General features: G+C 35.2%; 2 protein-coding genes and 1 long non-coding RNA gene across 4 annotated transcripts; 1 reads left to right on the plus strand and 2 right to left on the minus strand.

Moving 5' to 3' along the window:
- Positions 1-6,181: 6,181 nt before the first annotated feature.
- On the minus strand, positions 6,182-6,765 carry LOC143180418 (uncharacterized). Its single transcript, XR_013002124.1, has 2 exons — positions 6,629-6,765; positions 6,182-6,542 (listed from the first exon to the last, which is right to left on the minus strand). It is a non-coding gene; the product is annotated as an uncharacterized LOC143180418 (long non-coding RNA).
- Positions 6,766-9,835: 3,070 nt separating this feature from the next.
- Positions 9,836-17,158, plus strand: Mkp3 (Mitogen-activated protein kinase phosphatase 3). Its single transcript, XM_076379907.1, has 4 exons — positions 9,836-11,695; positions 12,116-12,301; positions 12,392-12,634; positions 12,799-17,158. Exons 1-4 carry the CDS (start codon positions 11,302-11,304, stop codon positions 13,173-13,175), a joined length of 1,200 nt encoding a protein of 399 aa, XP_076236022.1. The 5' UTR covers positions 9,836-11,301; the 3' UTR covers positions 13,176-17,158.
- Positions 16,182-19,315, minus strand: Plap (phospholipase A2 activator protein). Of its 2 annotated transcripts, none has more exons than XM_076379906.1 (6): positions 18,943-19,315; positions 17,934-18,800; positions 17,532-17,862; positions 17,226-17,457; positions 16,738-17,156; positions 16,182-16,663 (listed from the first exon to the last, which is right to left on the minus strand). In XM_076379906.1, exons 1-6 carry the CDS (start codon positions 18,981-18,983, stop codon positions 16,337-16,339), a joined length of 2,217 nt encoding a protein of 738 aa, XP_076236021.1. In that variant the 5' UTR covers positions 18,984-19,315; the 3' UTR covers positions 16,182-16,336. The 2 variants fall into 2 exon arrangements, with proteins under 2 accessions (XP_076236021.1, XP_076236020.1); XM_076379905.1 differs by having other exon boundaries at positions 18,926-19,315.
- Positions 19,316-20,018: the final 703 nt, after the last annotated feature.

Here is a 20,018-nt window from a genome sequence, read left to right on the forward strand (position 1 = left end):
AATCTTGACAAGAATCAAATATGTATTACAAGTCGAAGATAAGATTAAAGTTGCACACTCACGTTTGTTTTACAATGGATCACATTGCAATTCCTAATTATAGTAGCGACGGAGAAATTAATGTTGCATAAGCTTAGGAGCGTCGGCTCGTCAATGAATCAACCTTTAGCACAAGACGCCTATCATTTCATTGAGGTGTAAGACGATGTTAGAAACGCTCGTGCTTTTTCCAAGAATCCTCTGCGTCCAGTCGCGCACACACACGCGCGCAAATACAATCTACACGACAATTTAATTGCTTTCATCGGCGGAAGTCGGTATTTACCACGATTGTCCATCGTCAATTTATATTAATTCAGTGAACGAATGAACACTTTGGAGGAGCTCAAACTTATCCAGAAAAAAAGGGAAAAAGACGCAAGCATCGTCCTACAATTTTTAAATTTGTAGTAACAGCGCGGATAAGTCGGGGGGGGGGGGGGGGGGGGGGGGGGGGGGATAAATGAATAAAGATAATAGCCACCGAAATATAATCGATTTTAAGGTATGCAACTGTAAACAAATTTTACAAACATGATAAAATATTTAAAACACGTGCATATTTTTTCTATTTTCAAGATTATCGTTGTTATTATAGTAAATGTTAAACCAACATGACAAGTTTCATATTTAAGTTTACTTTTTCTTGTTTAAGGTCATTTGAAGGCTAGGGTGTTGTACATGATTTGAATTTTCTACCTTCTACAGTATAATAATAAGACACGTAATCACCTTTAAAAATATATTAGTAACTTAGAAACTTCAAGAAACATTTTTAATTTATAACAAAATTTTATTTATCATTATACAAAGTTATTTTGTACAAGATCATATAAATATATTCCTATCTATTTTACACATGTGAAAAAATCTGTTCAGAATAAAATTAAACTATCTGAAGAAACAAATAGAATAACAAAAAGAAAATTCATCAAAAAGTCATTTTTTCTAGATTTCAAAGATATTATCCTTGAAGTAGAATTTTGAGAAAAATAAAAAGATAAACACAATTCATACACTACTCTAAGAATTTAATCTCAAAATATTGTAACTTTCAGATAATTAATATTTTTCTGCTAAAATAAGAAATTATAAAACATTTCCAATGTTTAATAAATGTAGAAAAATCGATATCGATAGTCTTGAAAAGTTCTTTCAAATAGTCTTCAAATTTTCTTTCTAGAAAAATGCACATGTAGAAATTTTCTTTCTATCATGTTTATTCTTTCAAATATTTTAACTTTGTCCGAATTTGTCCCTTGGAGACCAATCATACTTTTCAATCTTTTTTCTGTTATCGAAATTAACACTCTATATACACACAGTAGAACTTCCAAACAATCTTTAAACGTGTCTCATGATTAAATCTGTTAACTTTAATCTAGATACATGATCATAACCGATCCAATATATTCACACTACTCCAAATCGATTTTCGTCACCGGTAACGTCGAGAAAGTAGCAGCAATGGTAAACGTAGTTCAACGTGTAGCAAACAAACGAACGAGTGTACAACACGCACCGGAAGCATTACATACTCCCTAACACTTCGCCGGGCATTAGTGCACGCACCGTGGAGCGATGCGTGTACGTGAGAGCCTGGTGTGCCTAGAGGCGCGCATGGGCGTGTGCGTATGATTACCACGAAAAGCGGCCCTAGGTTGACAGGAAATGGTTCGAGATAAGATAATGATGTCCCTCGCCTCTCCTGTATCCGGCAGCTTTCTTCGCCGCGTGAGTAGCTGCCTCAAGCGTGTTTCAAAAGCGATCTCTCTTACGTATCATTTAAGAACATCTAGGAGTTTGTATCCTCATAATATTATCTTTAAGAAGTTGCCAATCAGGTTGCGGTAAATTCCCAATTCTGAACGAGTAACATTATCAGAACGCAGAACATTTGTTTACCCATAAAAAGAATCAAAATGTGTTCAATCCCCCCGCCCCGTAATCGGAAGTCAAGACAAAAATTTTATGAAATTCCGATAATCCAACTCAAAGATATAAAGCAAAGTAAACGCCAATATTCATTCATATTGATGTATGATATATGTATATACACACACATACCCATGCATGCAGAATTTAGTCATCGGTTTTTTGGATTCAGAGAACCTCAGTACGTTGAAAAATTAAGGCAGTTAGTAATATTCTTTTTCCTGTATTATATTATAACAGTCAGGAAAATTAAAAAAAGAAAGAATGACAAAAATTACAAACTTTCCTATATTTCAGAATATTCAAGTCGTTCTCTGCGCATGCAACGTGACGAAGCAGCATCTGTTATCGAGCGGGGATTAACTTAGCACATATATAGATACAACGTTTCATTGATAACTTCCTCACCGTGAACCGTGGAAATCTGGCCTTCTAATAGACCCAAAATAGTGTTAGGAATAATATCGGCGTGGATATTTGAAAATATACAAAGTGGAGGCCGACAATTGTATAAATTAAACAGGCTGATATTCATTGACGTGCGAATGTGTAATCATATGCTGCCAGCGGTCGATAGCAGATAGCGAAACGGAGAAATGCACACAAACATCGGAAGTACATGTTCAAAATCAAGCAGCGCTAGCTTATCATAATCAAGCTAGGTTCGATGCACTCGAAGATCTTTCAGACGCTGCACCAATCGATCGACATCGTTATGTACCCTGTCATTTTCTCGCGTATCTAGAAGAAGAAAAATCTGAATACAGTAGTGTCGCGCATCATGACCGTGATATGGGATCGAAAATGGTCAGGATGTAAGAACGGTATAGATTTAGAAAGAGTCGAGTGTTTTTTTTTCTCCGGCACGGTCGCCTTTTCGAGGAAGAATTGTTAGAAGAAAAAATATTGAGTGCGAGCGAGAAACGAATATGTAACCGACACGAGACAACCACTGAGCGAAAAAAATTGCAACTACTAGTGGGGATAGGGATAGTCAGGATGCACGAACAGAATTTCGGTCAGGATGCGCGACACTACTGTACCTATAAGCAGCTGCTTCTCTCAATGACTCGAAACTGGTGCGCCCACATTCCTCCGAACGCATAAGGTCCACGTTCCGAGGTCTTTACACGTTCGCTAGATACAAGGCTGTAAAACTGTCCATAAGATTTCGTTCCCCCTTTTCTTACCCGGGTTCTCATTGCAACTGGATACGCGACATTCGACACAGGATCCTACGACAGGTTCAACGAGCGCATTCGGCTTACAATTGAACGAAGCAGTTGGCTCATTTAGGCTTCCTTTGTTTTGGCCAGTCTGAAGTGAAGTAGACCGCAATATGACTTAAACGATTGTATTCTTTTTAAAGCCTTGTTGAGATTAATCAAGTTACTAGAATTCAAGCACTTTGAATGTAAGTGATTTGGGCAATTGGATCAATGTGAACATAATTATATTACTTGACTTGAAATATTCTTTCAAGCTTCAAGTGAAATTGACATCCTTTCAACTTTTCCTTGTCTTGAAATATACATTAATTGATGTATACCATAATGCACACTGTGTCATACAAGGCAAATTTCAAATAAATCGACAAACATATGAACATCAAAGAAGCTGTCAAAAATACGTGTCTCATTTGAAAAATACATAGCCAAATAACCAGCATCAATCACCTCTTTCAACACCATTTTCATTATTTTTACATGGCAACTTGAATTCAAGTTACATTTGAATTCAAACAACTTGAATCCAAGTTATATTTGAATTCGAACAAGTTGAATCCAAGTAACTTGACTTGTGTAAACGCAAACTTGATATCAAGTTACTTGAATTCAAGTCACTTGTATTCAAGCAGTTTGATATCAAGTTTGTGTTGATATAATTCAAGTTACTTGAATTCGAGTATGGTAATACGTATCAATCAGTGTATATTTCAAGACAAAAAGAAGGTGGAATTCAAGCGGCTTGAATGAAAATCATTTTAGACAATTTGATCAATGTGAACGTGTTACTCACTTGATATGAAATATCCTTTCAAGTTTCTATTTCGTCTAAGCTCGTTCAGATTAGATAAGTTACTTCAATTCAATTAACTTGAGCAATCTGAACGAGCGTTTAGGGCAATGATGCTTGAGAAAAGTACCCACAGACACCTGACATTCCGAAATCCCAAAACCGCTCGATTTCATCAGCCGTCGAAACGAGCTTAGAGTAGGTAAGTAGGCGAGCGATTTCGGGAATTTTTGGCCGCTTGCGCTCGCCTCGGAAGTATGTAAGTACATACAGTGCTCCGCTGACAAGATTAGCCCTGGCAACAATATAGATCTATTGGTTTCGGGGCTCATCTCGTCAGCGAAGCACAGTATGTACTTACACAAGCATCGCTGCCTCAGGGGTTTGTATAGTCATAATCAAAAAGGACTTTCATTGCAGTAGCCTGATGAAGTGAACGATCTATTAAAATATAACATATTCGTGATTATGGAATGATCAAAATTCTTTCTGAAATTCTCAGGTAGCAGGCATTATGATTATGATAAACTTTAAAACGCATTGTGAGATAACTGAAATTTTGATAAAAATTGTGAAGTGATACAAATTTTCACTGAAATTATATTAAAAATTTGAAAAAAACTGACAGAAAAGTCGAAATTCTAGTAAAAGTAGAAATCTAGTAAATTGAGAGAATCACAAAAATAATTTCAGTCACCTTTAACCCATAATCATGATCGCAATTGTGATTATTTAATTTTTAAGTTCAAGTTACCTTGAATTGTATTTTAATACTAAGAAAGTTGCTTACTTGAGTATACATATTCTTATTTGTTCGACGGAATTGGATCGATCGACAAGATAACGTGAACGGGAATTTAATCATCGTCAGAGAATAGATTTTCCGACTAACATAAGGGATCCAAGAATACGTTAGCGCATGGAAACGTGTGTGTAATGCAGGATGGTGGGCACATGGCGGTAGGTGGGCCGAAGTAAAATAATCAATGAAGAGGCGAACGGTACTAGGAGGGAAAAAGCGAAAGAGCTTTGTGTGTCATGTCGCGCGCCCACACGACCTACAAGCTCATTATCTCATGCTGTTTTTATTCTTCCTACCATATATGTATGCATGTCCTCGAGACCTTGGCAGGAATTACGTTGTACTCTGATTCACAGTTGTTTAAAGAAAGTAAATTTTTGGACGGAATTTAGTTTTAATGAGTAATTAAAATGAAATCGATAATCGGAGCTTTTAGCATCTCGAATGTAAATTTATAGCGGTTTTAGCTTCCCAGTGGGATACGCTCAATATTTCGTATGCTGTGAAAGTAAGAAACAATGAGAATAATTAATTACTTAGTTTACAAGGTCCTTTGCCTCCGACCTTTCCTCTGGTAATATACAGTAAATAAAGATAGATAAAGTTTTCATAAAAATTTTAATAAAATTTTTGTAGAAACATTAAAATCAATTGCATAACTTGCATTACTCATACTTTTGCCAAATTAAAATGATGAAACAGAAAAATAAGAACTTTCTTAATACTGCACGTTTCCTAAATATTTTTAATCTCAATCAATTTAATATTTATGCTACCTATTGTTGGAACTCGTATGTACTAAAATAGTGTAAAGTTACATAACATGTATACTACTATTTTTTCAGAGTATACATGTGTATTTTTCTAATTCTAGTTGAGGTAATTCACGTACTGCACCAAAAGAATTATCGGAAAATTTTGTCAAATTCTCTTACTAGAAACACAATTTATTATTCAAAATACTTTATTCTTAATTTTACATTTAGAAATATTTTTTACTATTTATCTACTTTATTACATTGATCAAGAAAGTTAATATTTTTAAGTTATAATCAAAAAGCTATTGAGGGGGTATTCTAGTAGAAACTTAAAAAAGTCGATTTTTTTAATCTCATTTTCTAAGAGTATATGCCCTCGACAATATTTCTGCCAATTGATATTGCTAGATTTGCAAAATGAATGAAGTTAGTTGTAATGAAATTACAAATGGTTGCCATGATATCTCAAGTTTTAATTGTTCGATAGACACCAAATTTGAACAGAATCCTCAGCACAACTGTCTTTATTGTCTGAACTAGAACTTCGAAAAATCTGATGTTTTTTAGTATTATTTTTAACATGTCACAGATAAAGAAAGGCACAAAAAATTGATAATCTGACTTTAATGTGCTGCCAAATTGTTTTATTTCAATAGTTTTGTACATTGTACATACATATATATTCCACCAGCCGTCATAACAATTGTGTATGTAGATTCAGATAAGATATGCCACACACTGTATGCCGGCCAATATAAGCGCAAATGACGTAATCCGGCGCGAGTCGTTTGGAATTCGTAGGAATCACACAGGAATTAGTGAGTGGCTTCGAAATGATCGTGGCACCGACACACTTCCTGCGGATGTTTCTCTTCGAACGATTGATTGTAGGTTCAGAGACCCGCTTGCGAGACGCTTATAATGTACGCCGTGTATCGTGGAGGAACGCGTTAAGGCTGGTCAGTATTGTCGTGGTGCTACTCTGTCGTTCTCTGAATGAGAAAAGTTAGCGTTAATAACTCAGCTTCTTACGAGTGTATACATATACACAACTCATTTAATCGCCTGAAATAACTACACGATTGGTTTCGATGGAAAAGCAGTATCCTTCTTCTGCATCTTCGACAAAGAAAACAGCTTCCGATTGACAAATCGTTTGGCGGTTTCGCGAGTAGGGAAGGATGAAAGAAGGTCCACTGCGCTGCTGTACTGCGCATCGATCGACGCTTCGTTATCGAGCCGTGAGAAAAACGCATCGGTTCCCCGAGTCTTTGCACGCTACGGAATCGTGATTGAGTAACGCGTACGACCACGGCTTCCGACTGCATCACGAAATACGTAATAGCAATGGTATAAAGCATGCACACCTGTTAAGGTCAGCAACAGCTATCACTTACGTCATCTTAGCGTACACATGACCGGTCGGTGTGACTGTCATAATGATAGTACGACGTACACCTTCCGACGTGACTCTCCTTCAGCTACGCGCCAGTCCATGAAGCCATGGCTGATAATCGTTTGAATGAAATTCGTTAAGTAGCATACTATCCCGCGAGTATTAGTAGTAAATTGTTCACTTGTCTTTGCAACGGAAGTAATGGAATGAGTTAGGTGAAGAACAGTGGAAGTCCAAGGTCAACAGTAAGAGGCATGCAACCCCGGCGTGTAGTTCTGCGCATCGTACACGTGTAGGTATCAGAGCGAGAGCATAGTAAACCACTTCATTTTCTGTGTGATTGAACGTATGCCGTCTTAGGGCCGCAGATACAGTTATAGTATTATTCGAAAAGTGGAAAGTTTGAACATGCATTGTTGTTGGACGAAGGCTTGATGAAGGCTTTATATGGCTCATGATTGGGCAATGACGACATTCCTGCTGAATGAAGACTGAGAGAGAGGGACAGCAAGGAAGTAGGATGAAGGTGGCAAATTATAGTCGATCCTTGGCTCGATGCAAACAAGCTTTCCTGAAAGAAGCTTGTAAAATCAATATGCCGGCACGAGAAAAGTACTAAGGGAATGCAGTTAATGATGTTTGGCAGAATGTGAAACAATACTTAGTTTGTGCTCTCTCTTTCTCTCTCTGCCTTACACACACACACAAGCGCGTGCGCGCGCATGCGCACGCGAGCGCGCCAGACGCGTGTACGCTTCAACGACGGCCGCCCAAATGAATGGAATGCCAGCCCACGCCTGAGAAACATGTGATAGGCTGCTCGATTAGAGGTGAGGCTTCACGTACACTACACAGCGGTCCAGGAACGTACCGTTCAATGGCCACTGTTCGTTCAAAAACGTTCATTCACTTGCATATTTTACATTCACCAGTGTGCTTCAGCTGGTCTGAGATGAATCTTTTGCGTTTTACACAGAAGCTTTCTCTTGCTAGCCGCAGGGGGCGCAGGGATGCTACAGATGAAAGCATGCGTTCCGATTAATTCGACTCTAAGGGGGGCGCTTCTTTGGTGATTAAAGCAGATTGACCTGAATGTCTGGCTAATATTGAAAGATTTTTGAAGGCTTGTCGTATTGGTGAATAATGTTTCATTCTGTGTGGAGAGGATTTAGTCTTCGAAGGAAATTGTCTTTTCACCTTGCGCGATGCATTTCATTTAGCTTTTAGGTGTAAATGATTTGCTTTGAGAAGTTTTGAATGAAGTTTCATGTTCCTTGAAATCGGTTCTGAAGGTAGTAATTTTCCCATAATTAATGGTTTTTACGACTTGATGGTTTCGGAAATAAAGTTTCAATTTAAGCTTTCGTTCAAATTTCAATTTGACTTCGTCGACGCTTCAATACTGTGTACTAAAAATCCAGTAAATCATATTTTTCAATGATACAATCCCAGTAAGGAAATTGTTCTCTATTTTTGAATCCTTTTTTTATATGTTATTATCTTTGTTGAATTATACATTTAAACAGGGCCGTTCCTGGGATGTTGTTATTAATTTAATATTATTCAATTAAGAATTTGATATGTGGTGTTTACTTTTATATTTATACATTCGTATTTTTCTATAGTTATCATGCAAAAGAAATATTTGATTATTATTTCTGTTAATAAAAATTTTACATATAATGAGTGGTTTGCGATCGTCTCTGGAATTGGCCGCCCCGGTGCGAGGACACTTTTTGCACACCCGCTGTGAACACTTCTATATTTAAATTATACTATATAATTCAATTTGTTGTTAATTGTACTAACACCTCCTAAATTTAAGTTTTCATCTACACTTCAAGTCAAGTTCTCTACTCTTAATTTTCAATAAAGTAGAAAAGCAACAGTAATCACACATCTTTTAACATGATACGGAAAGTAGCTTACACGATAAAAACTATGTTATTATCCATAATGTAATACAAATAAATTCCTGCTATACTTAAAAAAAAAAAAGAAAAAAAAAGTAAGATGATGTATATTATTCAATTCAAACAAAAAATGAGTTGAAATTGAAGATTCAATGAAAACCGATCCTTGTCAATCTTTGTCTTCTTTCAAAAGCCCCAAATATTACCGACTCTACTTTAGCACCTATAATTATTGTTCATTAGATTAATATTTTTTCTAACACAAAAAATATTCATCATAACGGAATCCTATAAATTCTACTACACATACTGTAAGTCTCATTTCTGACCATTATAACGCATTTGTATAAAACAAATCATAAATTTGTCAAGATTTGTTTCTTTACGAGTCCCTTAATTACATAGTCTGACTTACAGGTATAACGTACGTTTACTACTTTAAAAAATATTACTTTAGAGTAGGGTTGGGTAAATATTATTCAAATAAAATTTTTATTTTAATTAGTATTTGGTCTATCACTTTATTTAAAATAATGTTATTTGGTCAACAAAATATTTGACAAACAAATAATTTCGTTATTTTCAAATAATAATACAAAATAACAAATAACAGTCTTTTTTGTAATAAACATGTACATTATTATAAATTATAAGATTATTTTCAAATAAACTTATATTTTATTTGTAGACAATATAAGTCTGTTTCTTTGTCATCCTTATTCCAAATAAAAAATGCACATCTCTAGAGTTGATTTTTCAAGAGACCAAAAAAGATTTGCTTTCCTCGTTGAACCGACTCTTCGACTGTTATTTCGTATACCTAGAGTTTTATAGGGGCGATACCGAGCATAACGCCGTGCCTGGAAGGGGAAGCACGTGCACGCGAGTGTGCGTGCACATCGATACGAAGTAGATCTAGTAGACGCTGTCGTCTTTCTCGCGTGAATCGTAATAATATGCGCCCACGCACGCGTGAGACGGCGAGCGTGTGGTGTACGTTACCCCTCTCGCGTCTTTCCCTCTGACGACAGTTCGGTCAGTACCGACCCCCAACCCATCTATCCACGCCTTGTTAATGAAAACATCTTTTGTCAATGAACTGACGTCAGTCCGCTCACGGATTGGCCAGCGAACAGGAACCACGTGACCAGTCGCCAATCACCGCATAGACCAAGTTCCCCTACGCTCGGGGATCCAAGCGCCATTTGCCCATTCTGTACGGAAGAACGCTCGGGGTAAGGTGTGGCCTGAGGCAGGGTGATAGAGGACCGACAGAGACAGACAGGAGAAGTGGAGGATAGAAAGTCAGAGGGGAAACAGAGGATGGCGAAAGAGACAAAGCGAGGTTAGCTGGAGGATAGAGAAAGCCAGTGGAAGAAAAAAGCGAGAAGAAGATAGAAGGTGAGACACGAGTATCCGTCAGTGGTGTTGTGCGGTGAGATTGTCGGGAGAAAAAAGAAGAAAGAAAAGAAAAGGGGAAAGAAAAAAGAAGAGGAAGTCGGTACAGGAACTGAAGGAAGACGCGTCGAGCGATGCTGGAAGGATTTGTGAGGTGAGGGCGACGGTCTCGGACCGAGTAGCTTGTTCGCTTCGCGACCGATTCGACTCGGTCCAGCGTGCACACGCAGCATCCCTTTCTCGATCGGAAAGAAACGAAGGAGATTCGATTCACAAAGTACGCGACAACACGCAGCACCAAACCAGCTAAGAGGAACGCTTCGAACTCTCGAGGATAATATGCTACTGGCGACGAGTCAGAACAGAGCGGGCTCACTCGTACCCTGAAGGCCACAATCGAGATAAATTTACGGTGGAACCGCGGTGGAACCGCGATGGATCATGTGTTTCTCATGCAAGCTCAAACAATTCGCGACTTTGGCTCTGTTAATTGGACCTGTCGTCTTTATTTACCAAAGGATCAATAATCGAGACGAGCTGCTGCCGGTAGAGAAGGAGAAGGAGAAGGAGGAGGAGGAGGAGGTGGTGGTGGTAGAGTAGAAACGACGTTAAAGTACCGCAGGAGGCGATGGTAACACGTGTGAATAACGCTCAAGAACAGGGACGTTTGTCCGAATGACTCTGAAAGTCATACTCCACCATACAATTCCAAGTGCCATTTCATTGTATTCAATGAATGTTAGATACATACATGTACACTTGTTTACACTGTCTGTACTAGTGAGCGTGTAAGAGTTCAAATTCTGTGGGTTACAAACTGAGATTTGAATATCATGTGCGTGTACCTTGACCATTTCGTATGAATTGTTAGTAATATGTCAAAAGTGCCATACATACAAACAGAAAAATTCTTTTTATGTTATTCTAATTTGATAAAGAATGTCAACGTTTTAGAGACATAGAGATCACATTCATGAATGGAGAAACTAGTGTATCACGAGAGAATTAAAGACCAAAGAAGTATCAGGAATCAAAGCTCACAATATGCCAGGTGGAAATGTTATGGAGGAGGATCTCATTGGCCCAGAGTGGCTTTTCAGAAAACTTAGATCTCCAAACGGTCCAAGTAAACTTCTCATCTTAGATTGTAGGATGCATTCTGATTTTTCTGAAGCTCACATTAGAGGTTCAGTTCCTTTGGCTATACCTAGTATTATGCTAAGACGGTTGGCAGCAGGCAAAGTTGATCTATTGTCAACAATAAGGTGCTTAGACTTAAGAAATAGAGTCGAAGTGTTTTTATGTGGCAATGAAAATAATAGAGGGACATTCGTATTGATTGGTGACTCTACAGACCCTGCAGGACATCAGGGTGAAACAATTCAAGTTTTAAGTCGAAGACTTAGAAGCAGTGGAGGAAGTGTAGCTATTTTAATGGGTAAGAGCAACAATATATCACTTTTATATATTAATAAGAATATGATGGCCATATAAAGATATATATTAAAATTTTGTTTCAAATCTTAAATGTTTATATTTTATTTGAGATAGTTCAAGGTTTAAAAAATTAATTAAAAAACTTATTGTAGCAACTATAGTAAAAATCTAAAAACATTTCATTGATCCAAACATAAAAAGTAGCCATGAATGAAATATTGATCAGTATAAAGCATGTTCCTATTTATTAATATTTTTAGCAATAAACTGAACCTGATAAATATATTCATAAACTTAATACACATTAAATGAGAGATATATTTATGTTTAATTATTTATATTATATTCACATATTCTAGTATAGTGGTTTGTATTGACTTTTCTAATATACAAACTCCATGTACTTTATATCTTATTCTAGGTGGTTTTGGAGCATTCAGAAGTAGATATCCTGAATGGTGTGAAGGTAGTCAAGCTAGTGGTGAAGGTCCTCCTGGTCAAGATTCTAATGAAGGTGAATTAATGGGTCTTCGATCCCTTCGAATATCTACTCCGCCAACAAGGTCTTATTCAGATTCTGACAGTGATAGTACTTGTGATTCTGTTGGTTAGTATGTTTACATGCATATTAACACATAAAGTGTATTCTTTTTCTACAGTGTATTGAGAATAATAAACTTATTTTGATATTTTGCAGGACCTGAGGAAGATAAAGATTTTCCAGTAGAAATTTTGCCTCATTTATATCTTGGAAATGCAGCCAATAGTGAAGATAGAGAAGCTTTGGCACGTCATAGGATACAATATATTCTCAATGTAACTCCAGATTTGCCAAATGTATTTGAAAACGCTGGTTCGATAAAATACATGCAAATACCCATAAGTGATCACTGGAGCCAGAACTTAGCTAGTTTTTTCCCACAAGCAATTCAATTTATTGGTGAGTACAAATGTGTACTAAATATGCAATTAAAGATTTTTCAAATGTGAATCTGATATTTTATCTATTAAAAAATTATTAAAGTGAAGATTATCAATTCGGAGAAAGAACTTATCGAGGTTAAAGAATTATAAGTACATTAAAAACTATTCTTTAATTTTCAGAGGAAGCTCGGAACTCGGACAAAGGAGTGCTGGTTCACTGTTTAGCTGGAGTATCACGGTCCGTCACAATTACTGTAGCTTATCTTATGCACAAGTGTAGCCTCAGTTTAAATGATGCTTTTAACTTAGTACGTAGTCGAAAATCTAATGTTGCTCCAAATTTTCATTTTATGGAGCAATTGCATAGTTTTGAAAAAGAATTAAGAGATCGGGGTGACCGAAATAGAGGGAACGATCAGAGATGTATTGGAGCGTGTCGACCTGGTGGTCCTTGCAATTGTCCAGCACCCAGTTTTCTTAGCCCTATTGATTTAGGTCTAAGTCCAGATTCAGGAATAGAATTTGATAGGTGGGCGGCGAGCACGCCAGCTGAATGAGACGGGCAAGGAGGGACCCAATATAAATTTTAGGTCCCTCCTAGTATGTTACACGCCATAGTAAAAAAACCCTAATTGAAGGGTATGGGAAACGAAGTTCACATTCTGCTAAGAAAATTATTGAAGATCGAAATGCAATGTGTAAGTAGATGATCAAATATGTTTATGCATTAGGTTATTACAAATGAAATGGTCGCTTTAGAATTTTTATTTTGAAGTTTTATTTAGTATAGTTAACACGTTCTTCATCAATCGAAACAGCTTTCAACTTCAATACACTTTTTTCATCGTAATATTAACGCGCTCATTGTCTTCTAGAAAAAAAACTGAAAGGACAAAATCCAATAAACTCATCGAATGTATTTTTTACATTAACTGCTCAAAGTACTTTCTCAGTTAAAAAAACTATGTGGTTGAAAAAAGTGATAGTCTGTAGACGATAAGTTAGAAGAATAAGGAAGTTTACAAAGAACTTCATACTATAGTTGATGCAGTATCCAAAACATAATTTGTGATACTGTGATACTATATGCCTCTATTCATTATTGTTCCTGGGCTTCCATTTCTCTTAAATCGCGCGAAACTCATTCGTTTAACTTGTTTCGTTTTTCCTATACTTCATAAATGCCAAAAAACTATTGCATAATGCACAGCCAATTCCTGAACGACTTCTTGTGCACTCTTAACATATGTCAGACTCAATTAAAGCCCTAATTATCTTGCTGTTGTTATCGTTTCCTTCTGAAAATTCTTGAGATTTCTGTTTCCCGATCTAAATTTTTCAAATCAACTACATATTTTCTCATGTCACCTACGTTGCCTCTATCTCTTATGGCATCTCTCTCAAGTGTTAATTAAGTTTGAATTCATGCAAAGAAATAATATTATTTCTACCCGTCCATGGTTTGTTTTTATTCACAATCTGCTATGTTATAATAAAATAGTTAATAAAACATATATGACATTGTTTGGAGCTAACTTTAAGCTTTAAATTGATGCATTATAAGCATCATTCCTAAAAAGTTTTTCACGTTTCTGAAATCGGTCATTTCATATGGAACAATCTAATATTAAATCGCGTCAAAAATTAACTGATGAAATAGTTATCAGTCGGCTTTGAGCCTTTCTAGTATTTTTCTATATAAATTCTTTCATGAGGTATATTCGCAAGCTATAATAGAATTATAGCTATTACATATATAATTCTATTATAGCTTGAAAAATAAAATAGATTGAACAATTACTAAATTACGAAGACTTACTTAGAACGTTGAAACATTTGAGAAATAAAAAATATTTGATTTTAAAGGGAAAGTGACAAAAAGGTGACAAATATTCAGTGACTTTAAATTTTAAACTTCCCGTACTAAGTTAAATTACTGTAATGTAGAAGTCTGGTTGCAATTTAGAAAATGAAATTAGGTAAAACTACTAATGTTCTATGATTTTTTTTTTCTCCCTCTAAGTTGTTGCAGGAGGGTTAAACATTGAAAGTATTTTATAAATAGGATCTGTACTTTCTTACAGTACAATTATAATTGTAAATTTTAAAATTATGCTTCCAAATTCAGAATTTCTTGCATAAAATTATAGGGTCTGAAATAAGTTGGATTTGTTATTCAGTACTATATTGTCTTCATATATTTCTAGGATACAATTTTGTACATACACTGTATCTCAAAAGATAAAAAAACTATATTTTTAATACTTATTCCCTGAACCCTTCAATTAAGGAGGCTGTGTTTTTTTTCATTGGAGATGTTTACTCAAAATAAAATAAAATTTAAGAGAGTAAGTCATCAATCAGGCAATCACAAGTAGTTGAAATAAAAAATCACTGCTTTACACATTAAATTTCTGAAGGTACAAAATTGTAACAAATGTCTTGTACACAGCAGATTAGATTGTAACGTATAAAGTAAAATTCGAAAGTCAAGCGTAATTTTTGACATAGTTTTTCAATACACAAAAGTGACTTATCTTAAAAACGATATTCTCGATGCATTCTGATTTTCAAAATGCAAAGTTGTATGCACGTTTCCCCAAATGAATATCTCAATTAAGTAAATTAGCACTGCATTTATATGGAGCATTCCGAATGTCTTCTGCTTCCGGAATAAACAAAATCAGGGTCGTCGTAGATATGGAAGAGTTTAGAATATCTGTGGTTAAATCAAACAAATTAAAAATTCTTGGAGCAGATAATTTTAATATTGAATCTGATAATATTCAAAATTCAAGAAATGTTAGTAGGTATGTAAGATTGTTCTTCAAAATTTTTTATAACATTTTTTTACATTCGACGGTCTTGATCTTGTGCGTCGGTACAAGAATGAAATCGTAACTATATGCTGTACAGCAATTTAAAACGCTAAATTTTTTAATTGTACAAATTCAGCACTGTTTCTATTGTCTTACAGATCTCAGATATATATTTAAAATTATTTTTGTAAAAATGAAGAATGAATCACATTCACATTCCCATGAAGAGCCACAATGACCTGATATACTGTAACTATTTCTCGTGTACTATATCTACTATTCATTGAGCATAATTGAAGTTAATATGAGTGTACACAGTGAATGTTATTTTCCATGTAATTAACTACAAAGTTGTGGGCAATGAATTCTTGATTATTGTGCAAGAATAAACTGATATAGGACTAAGGAAATATATATACATATATATATATGTACATGTATATACGTATAAATATATATATATATATTTGACGTTAATGTAATAACAATATTCTACTATTACACTGTTGTCTGTTGTATGTTTATCGAGCATGATGCTCGAAAAATTTAATCAAATATTATGTATATTACATAAATTATTATTTTATATTCATCGTTGTACATATATTTTAATTCATTTTCAATTAGAAATACAATTCATCTTACCTGAACTGAACAAGTAACTGTTCTTTAGGAAGAAACAAGAAAGCATATGTTCTCTGAAATTCTAATGTTGATCTTTGGTACTAATGAAAATCATTCCAATTATAGCAAAATGTACCTTTATTAGTAAGGAATTATAATTATTTCAATCATCAAATTGCAAAAAATACAGGAAGCTTTTTTAACGCAATTTTAATAAGTAGGTTTACTTGAGTTTCGAATTCGCTGTTCTATTTTTATAAATATTCTGATAATATTTAAATAATTAAACTAATAATTTGTTTTGAACAGTTTACCAACTTATTTGAATGATTCATTGAAATCTCCGTTTCTGACATAGTTCTTAATATATTTAATGCAACTTCAGATTGTTTTACTGCTTTGATCAAATCACTGCGATCATTTGAATCTGGTGTTGTACACAAAAGTGTTCCTAGTCCTACAAGAGTTCTGAACACTGCTTCAGGTTCGTCTAGGCGAGGTAAAACGGAAAACATTACATTCAAACAGTGCGTTCTACCAATTGCATCATTGTACTTGTTCAAAGCTACTGTTAAATTCAATATATAAGTTGATATTGCGACCTGCAAAATAGATTAAATTAGTTTCAAAAAATCTAATTATTTATAGAGTTCTTACTTTCTACAATTAGTTGTACCTGATTATTTTTACTTCCAAGAGATTCTAAATTTGATAACAGCTGTAATATTTCGTCCTTACAATTAAGACAAAGCTTCTCTCCTGTTTCATGGGAAAACATGTTTGCTAATAAACGAAATGTGAGTAATTGATTAGAAGCAATCGCATCAGTTTTGATATGTCTTTTTACAATTCGTAATAATTCATCTGTACAAAGCATATCATTGAAGTCTTTGAAAAGTATAATGAGTCTTGTAACATCGAGTACAGGAAATAATACATTGTCTGGCCAATTTAAAAGTATCTTTAAGGTATTTAAAGCTTCGCACTTTAATTGTTCAGAAATTTGACCTTTCATAAGTTTTACTAAAGTATTCAATTTATCGTTTGGTACCTTAAATGTTTCGGGTTGTTTAGAATTTAGTTCATGTAATTTGTCTGTAAAAAGTATGAAATTAGTATTCAGTTTTTATATTAATACGAACAGAAGTAAACAAAGTACAATACCTAAAATAGCAGACAGATTAGCTTGTTCTAATTTTAAATACTGGGTATGAGGAATATAAGAAGGTGCTAGAGAAATGTCAGAGGAATTGTGCTCTGCTGATCTTACATCCTGTTCATGTGTATCTGTAGAGTGAGGAATATATCTACTGCTGCCTGTGAAAGGGTCACAGTACTGAGGATCAGTGTTCAAAACTGGTGCAGGTTGAGAATTTTTTACTATAAAATTTGCAACCTGTACATAAAATGAATGATCATAAAATTGTATTATTAAGAATAAGTAGCAAACACATTTAAAGTTTCATATACCTGGTCTAAGAATAATTGACTAAGATCATTATCTTGAAGAAACTTTTGTGCAACATGCCAAGGATCTTGACCATTATTATATGGTAGTTTTAAAGGAGGAACACCATCTTGAATATCAACTGAAAACACATAATCATATTCTATTCCATTATAAAGCTGTTTTCCAGATGTTGCTGCACTTCCACCAGTTGCACCCATCACGTCTCCAATCCTTATCCACCTTTGCTCATTTTGTGACCAACTATATGCTCTTACTGCATCTCCTTCATTCACAATCTTCGTTTGTCCATCTTTTTGACCAGGCTGCTGTAATGCTTTTGCATCTGGTAAACTGTTAATGCATCGATTAAGATGCTAATCTCCTATTTTCAATTTACTTTTTCCTTTTAATCCATTACTTACTCCTTAATTTTGATCCCACCTAGCTCTTGTTGAGCATTGAGCTTAGTATTAGCTACGTCTTCCTCGAACTTTTGTAATGTTTCTGCATCTGCATATTTTTCTGGATCACATGAAAATATCCTAACTACACCATCAGAACTTCCAGCAACTATGTCACCATTACAAAATTCAGCAATACACCATACAGACTGAGTTGGCAATGTAATAGTTTGATCTATTTGTTTGTTATGCCAAACTCTAATAGTTCGATCTTCGCCTGAAGTAAATAAACTTCCATTTTCTTTAGCTATAACACTATAAATATAATTGTTATGTGCACAATACGTTCCTAAACATACTCCGTGGAGTGCATTCCAATGACGCACAGTTGCATCGTTGGCACATGTTAAAAATTCAGTACCATCTAACGAAGAAATATCACGAACACAATCAGTATGTCCATCTAATTTATGTAATGTGGAACCATCCTTTTTCCATACTATGACTAATTTATCTGCAGATCCGGTTATAATAACTCCACACATTAAATCAGCTACACACCACACAGCAGCTGTGTGACCTATCAAATTCAACTGTGGTTTAGTTAAGTCATCAACGTTCCATAGTTTAGCACTCAAGTCCCATGAACTCGAAAGAAACGTTCCTTCCATTGTACCAGTTTTCAATTTACATATTGTATCTTGATGAGCTTTTAAAGTTTTAAAAGGTTCTACTTGCTCTGGCACATAAATGCATATAGTTTTGTCATTGCTACCAGTTATAATGAAACCCGTAGGATGGGCGTCAGATGGATTTATAATGCACACAGAACAGACAAAGTTAGAATGACCCTTCAGTGTAGCAGCATGTACATAATCCTTACCGTTTCTGTAAAATATTTCCACAATCATCGCATTTCATTTAAAAGCAATGTAATAGAATTATTTGTACTAAATACTAAATTGATGCACATCAAAATCGTAGTACTAATAACAGGTTAATAGGTTAAATACCCAGATGGTTTCCATACACAAGCAGTTTTGTCTCGAGAAGTAGACACAATAGTCCCATTTGTAAATGTTGCCACAGCTCTTACATCTGATGTATGCCCAAAGAGAGAGGTGCTAAGTTTATAACACGGCTTAGCCATGATACGCTTCTACTTTGACAAAGCACGCGAAAAGAATACAAATTGTGCGACTCATGTACTACTATGCGAATCTTTCCAACCGGAATATGCACGTAAACGCAGGACAAATGCAATTGGTTTTTGACATTTAAAATGTGTTCGAGCATGCGTAACTACGTTTCTTATTTTCGCGTTTGTTTAATACTACACGCATTTCCGAATATAAGATCTAAAGATAGCACAACATCAATCGATTAGAGATAATAAGATAACTTATTAAATATATTATATTTTTGTTTTACATCTGACAATTGTTTATCGGTCGATTTTTTCACCTCCACCAGTTACCTTCCAGTTAAAGGCCGTGTTTCATTTTGAGCGAGAATACTGCGAATATGACGTCATTAAAGTAACTTGCCAATAGCGTTTCGTTAAAATAGGAAGCTATTGGCAAGTTACTGTAATGACGTCGTGTTCGCAGTATTCGCAGTCAAAATGGAACACAACTAAAGTTAACTGAAGGTTCAGGTATAGTCCCCTGTGACTATAGAAGTATGGATAGAGTATTCTTATGGTGCATCTGCATTATTCGTCTGCTCACGAGCGGAGCCGTTCGCAAGCTTACATGAGCACGTTTTTGAGCACTTGTCTTCCCACATAGGCTCAAAAACCACAAGTACCACGAATGGGTTACGTATGCCCGTTTGTGCTGTTCATGATATAATAAAAGTTGGATAACTGTTTGAAATTAGGGAGCGGTAGCAGACAGTTATCGAGAGGAGGTAAAGATTCTTTCCCCTGATTGAACTCGAGCCAAGGGCCCGAGTTTCCTACTGAAGTACAACAAGAAGGAAAAGGGAAATGAGTGAAAGAGAAAAAGGGTAAATAGTGAAAGTGACGTAAGGAAATATCATTAACATAATATTAATGCAATGATAAAACTTCTTTAATTTCGATAATTTTTTAATAAAACTTTT

This window comes from Calliopsis andreniformis, chromosome 6, assembly GCF_051401765.1.
Source record: "Calliopsis andreniformis isolate RMS-2024a chromosome 6, iyCalAndr_principal, whole genome shotgun sequence".
In the NCBI taxonomy this organism is placed as follows: Eukaryota; Metazoa; Arthropoda; class Insecta; order Hymenoptera; family Andrenidae; genus Calliopsis; species Calliopsis andreniformis.

Excerpts from the sequence above, each read along its gene's own strand:
- Mkp3 (XM_076379907.1), top strand. The coding sequence starts at position 11,302 with ATGCCAGGTGGAAATGTTATGGAGGAGGATCTCATTGGCCCAGAGTGG. Across the intron at positions 11,696-12,115 it reads AAGTGTAGCTATTTTAATGG|GTGGTTTTGGAGCATTCAGA; the intron begins GTAAGAGCAACA and ends ATCTTATTCTAG. Across the intron at positions 12,635-12,798 it reads ACAAGCAATTCAATTTATTG|AGGAAGCTCGGAACTCGGAC; the intron begins GTGAGTACAAAT and ends TTTAATTTTCAG.
- Plap (XM_076379905.1), bottom strand. The coding sequence starts at position 19,062 with ATGGCTAAGCCGTGTTATAAACTTAGCACCTCTCTCTTTGGGCATACA. Across the intron at positions 17,863-17,933 it reads GGTGGGATCAAAATTAAGGA|TTTACCAGATGCAAAAGCAT; the intron begins GTAAGTAATGGA and ends ATGCATTAACAG. Across the intron at positions 16,664-16,737 it reads TTGGAAGTAAAAATAATCAG|GTCGCAATATCAACTTATAT; the intron begins GTACAACTAATT and ends TCTATTTTGCAG.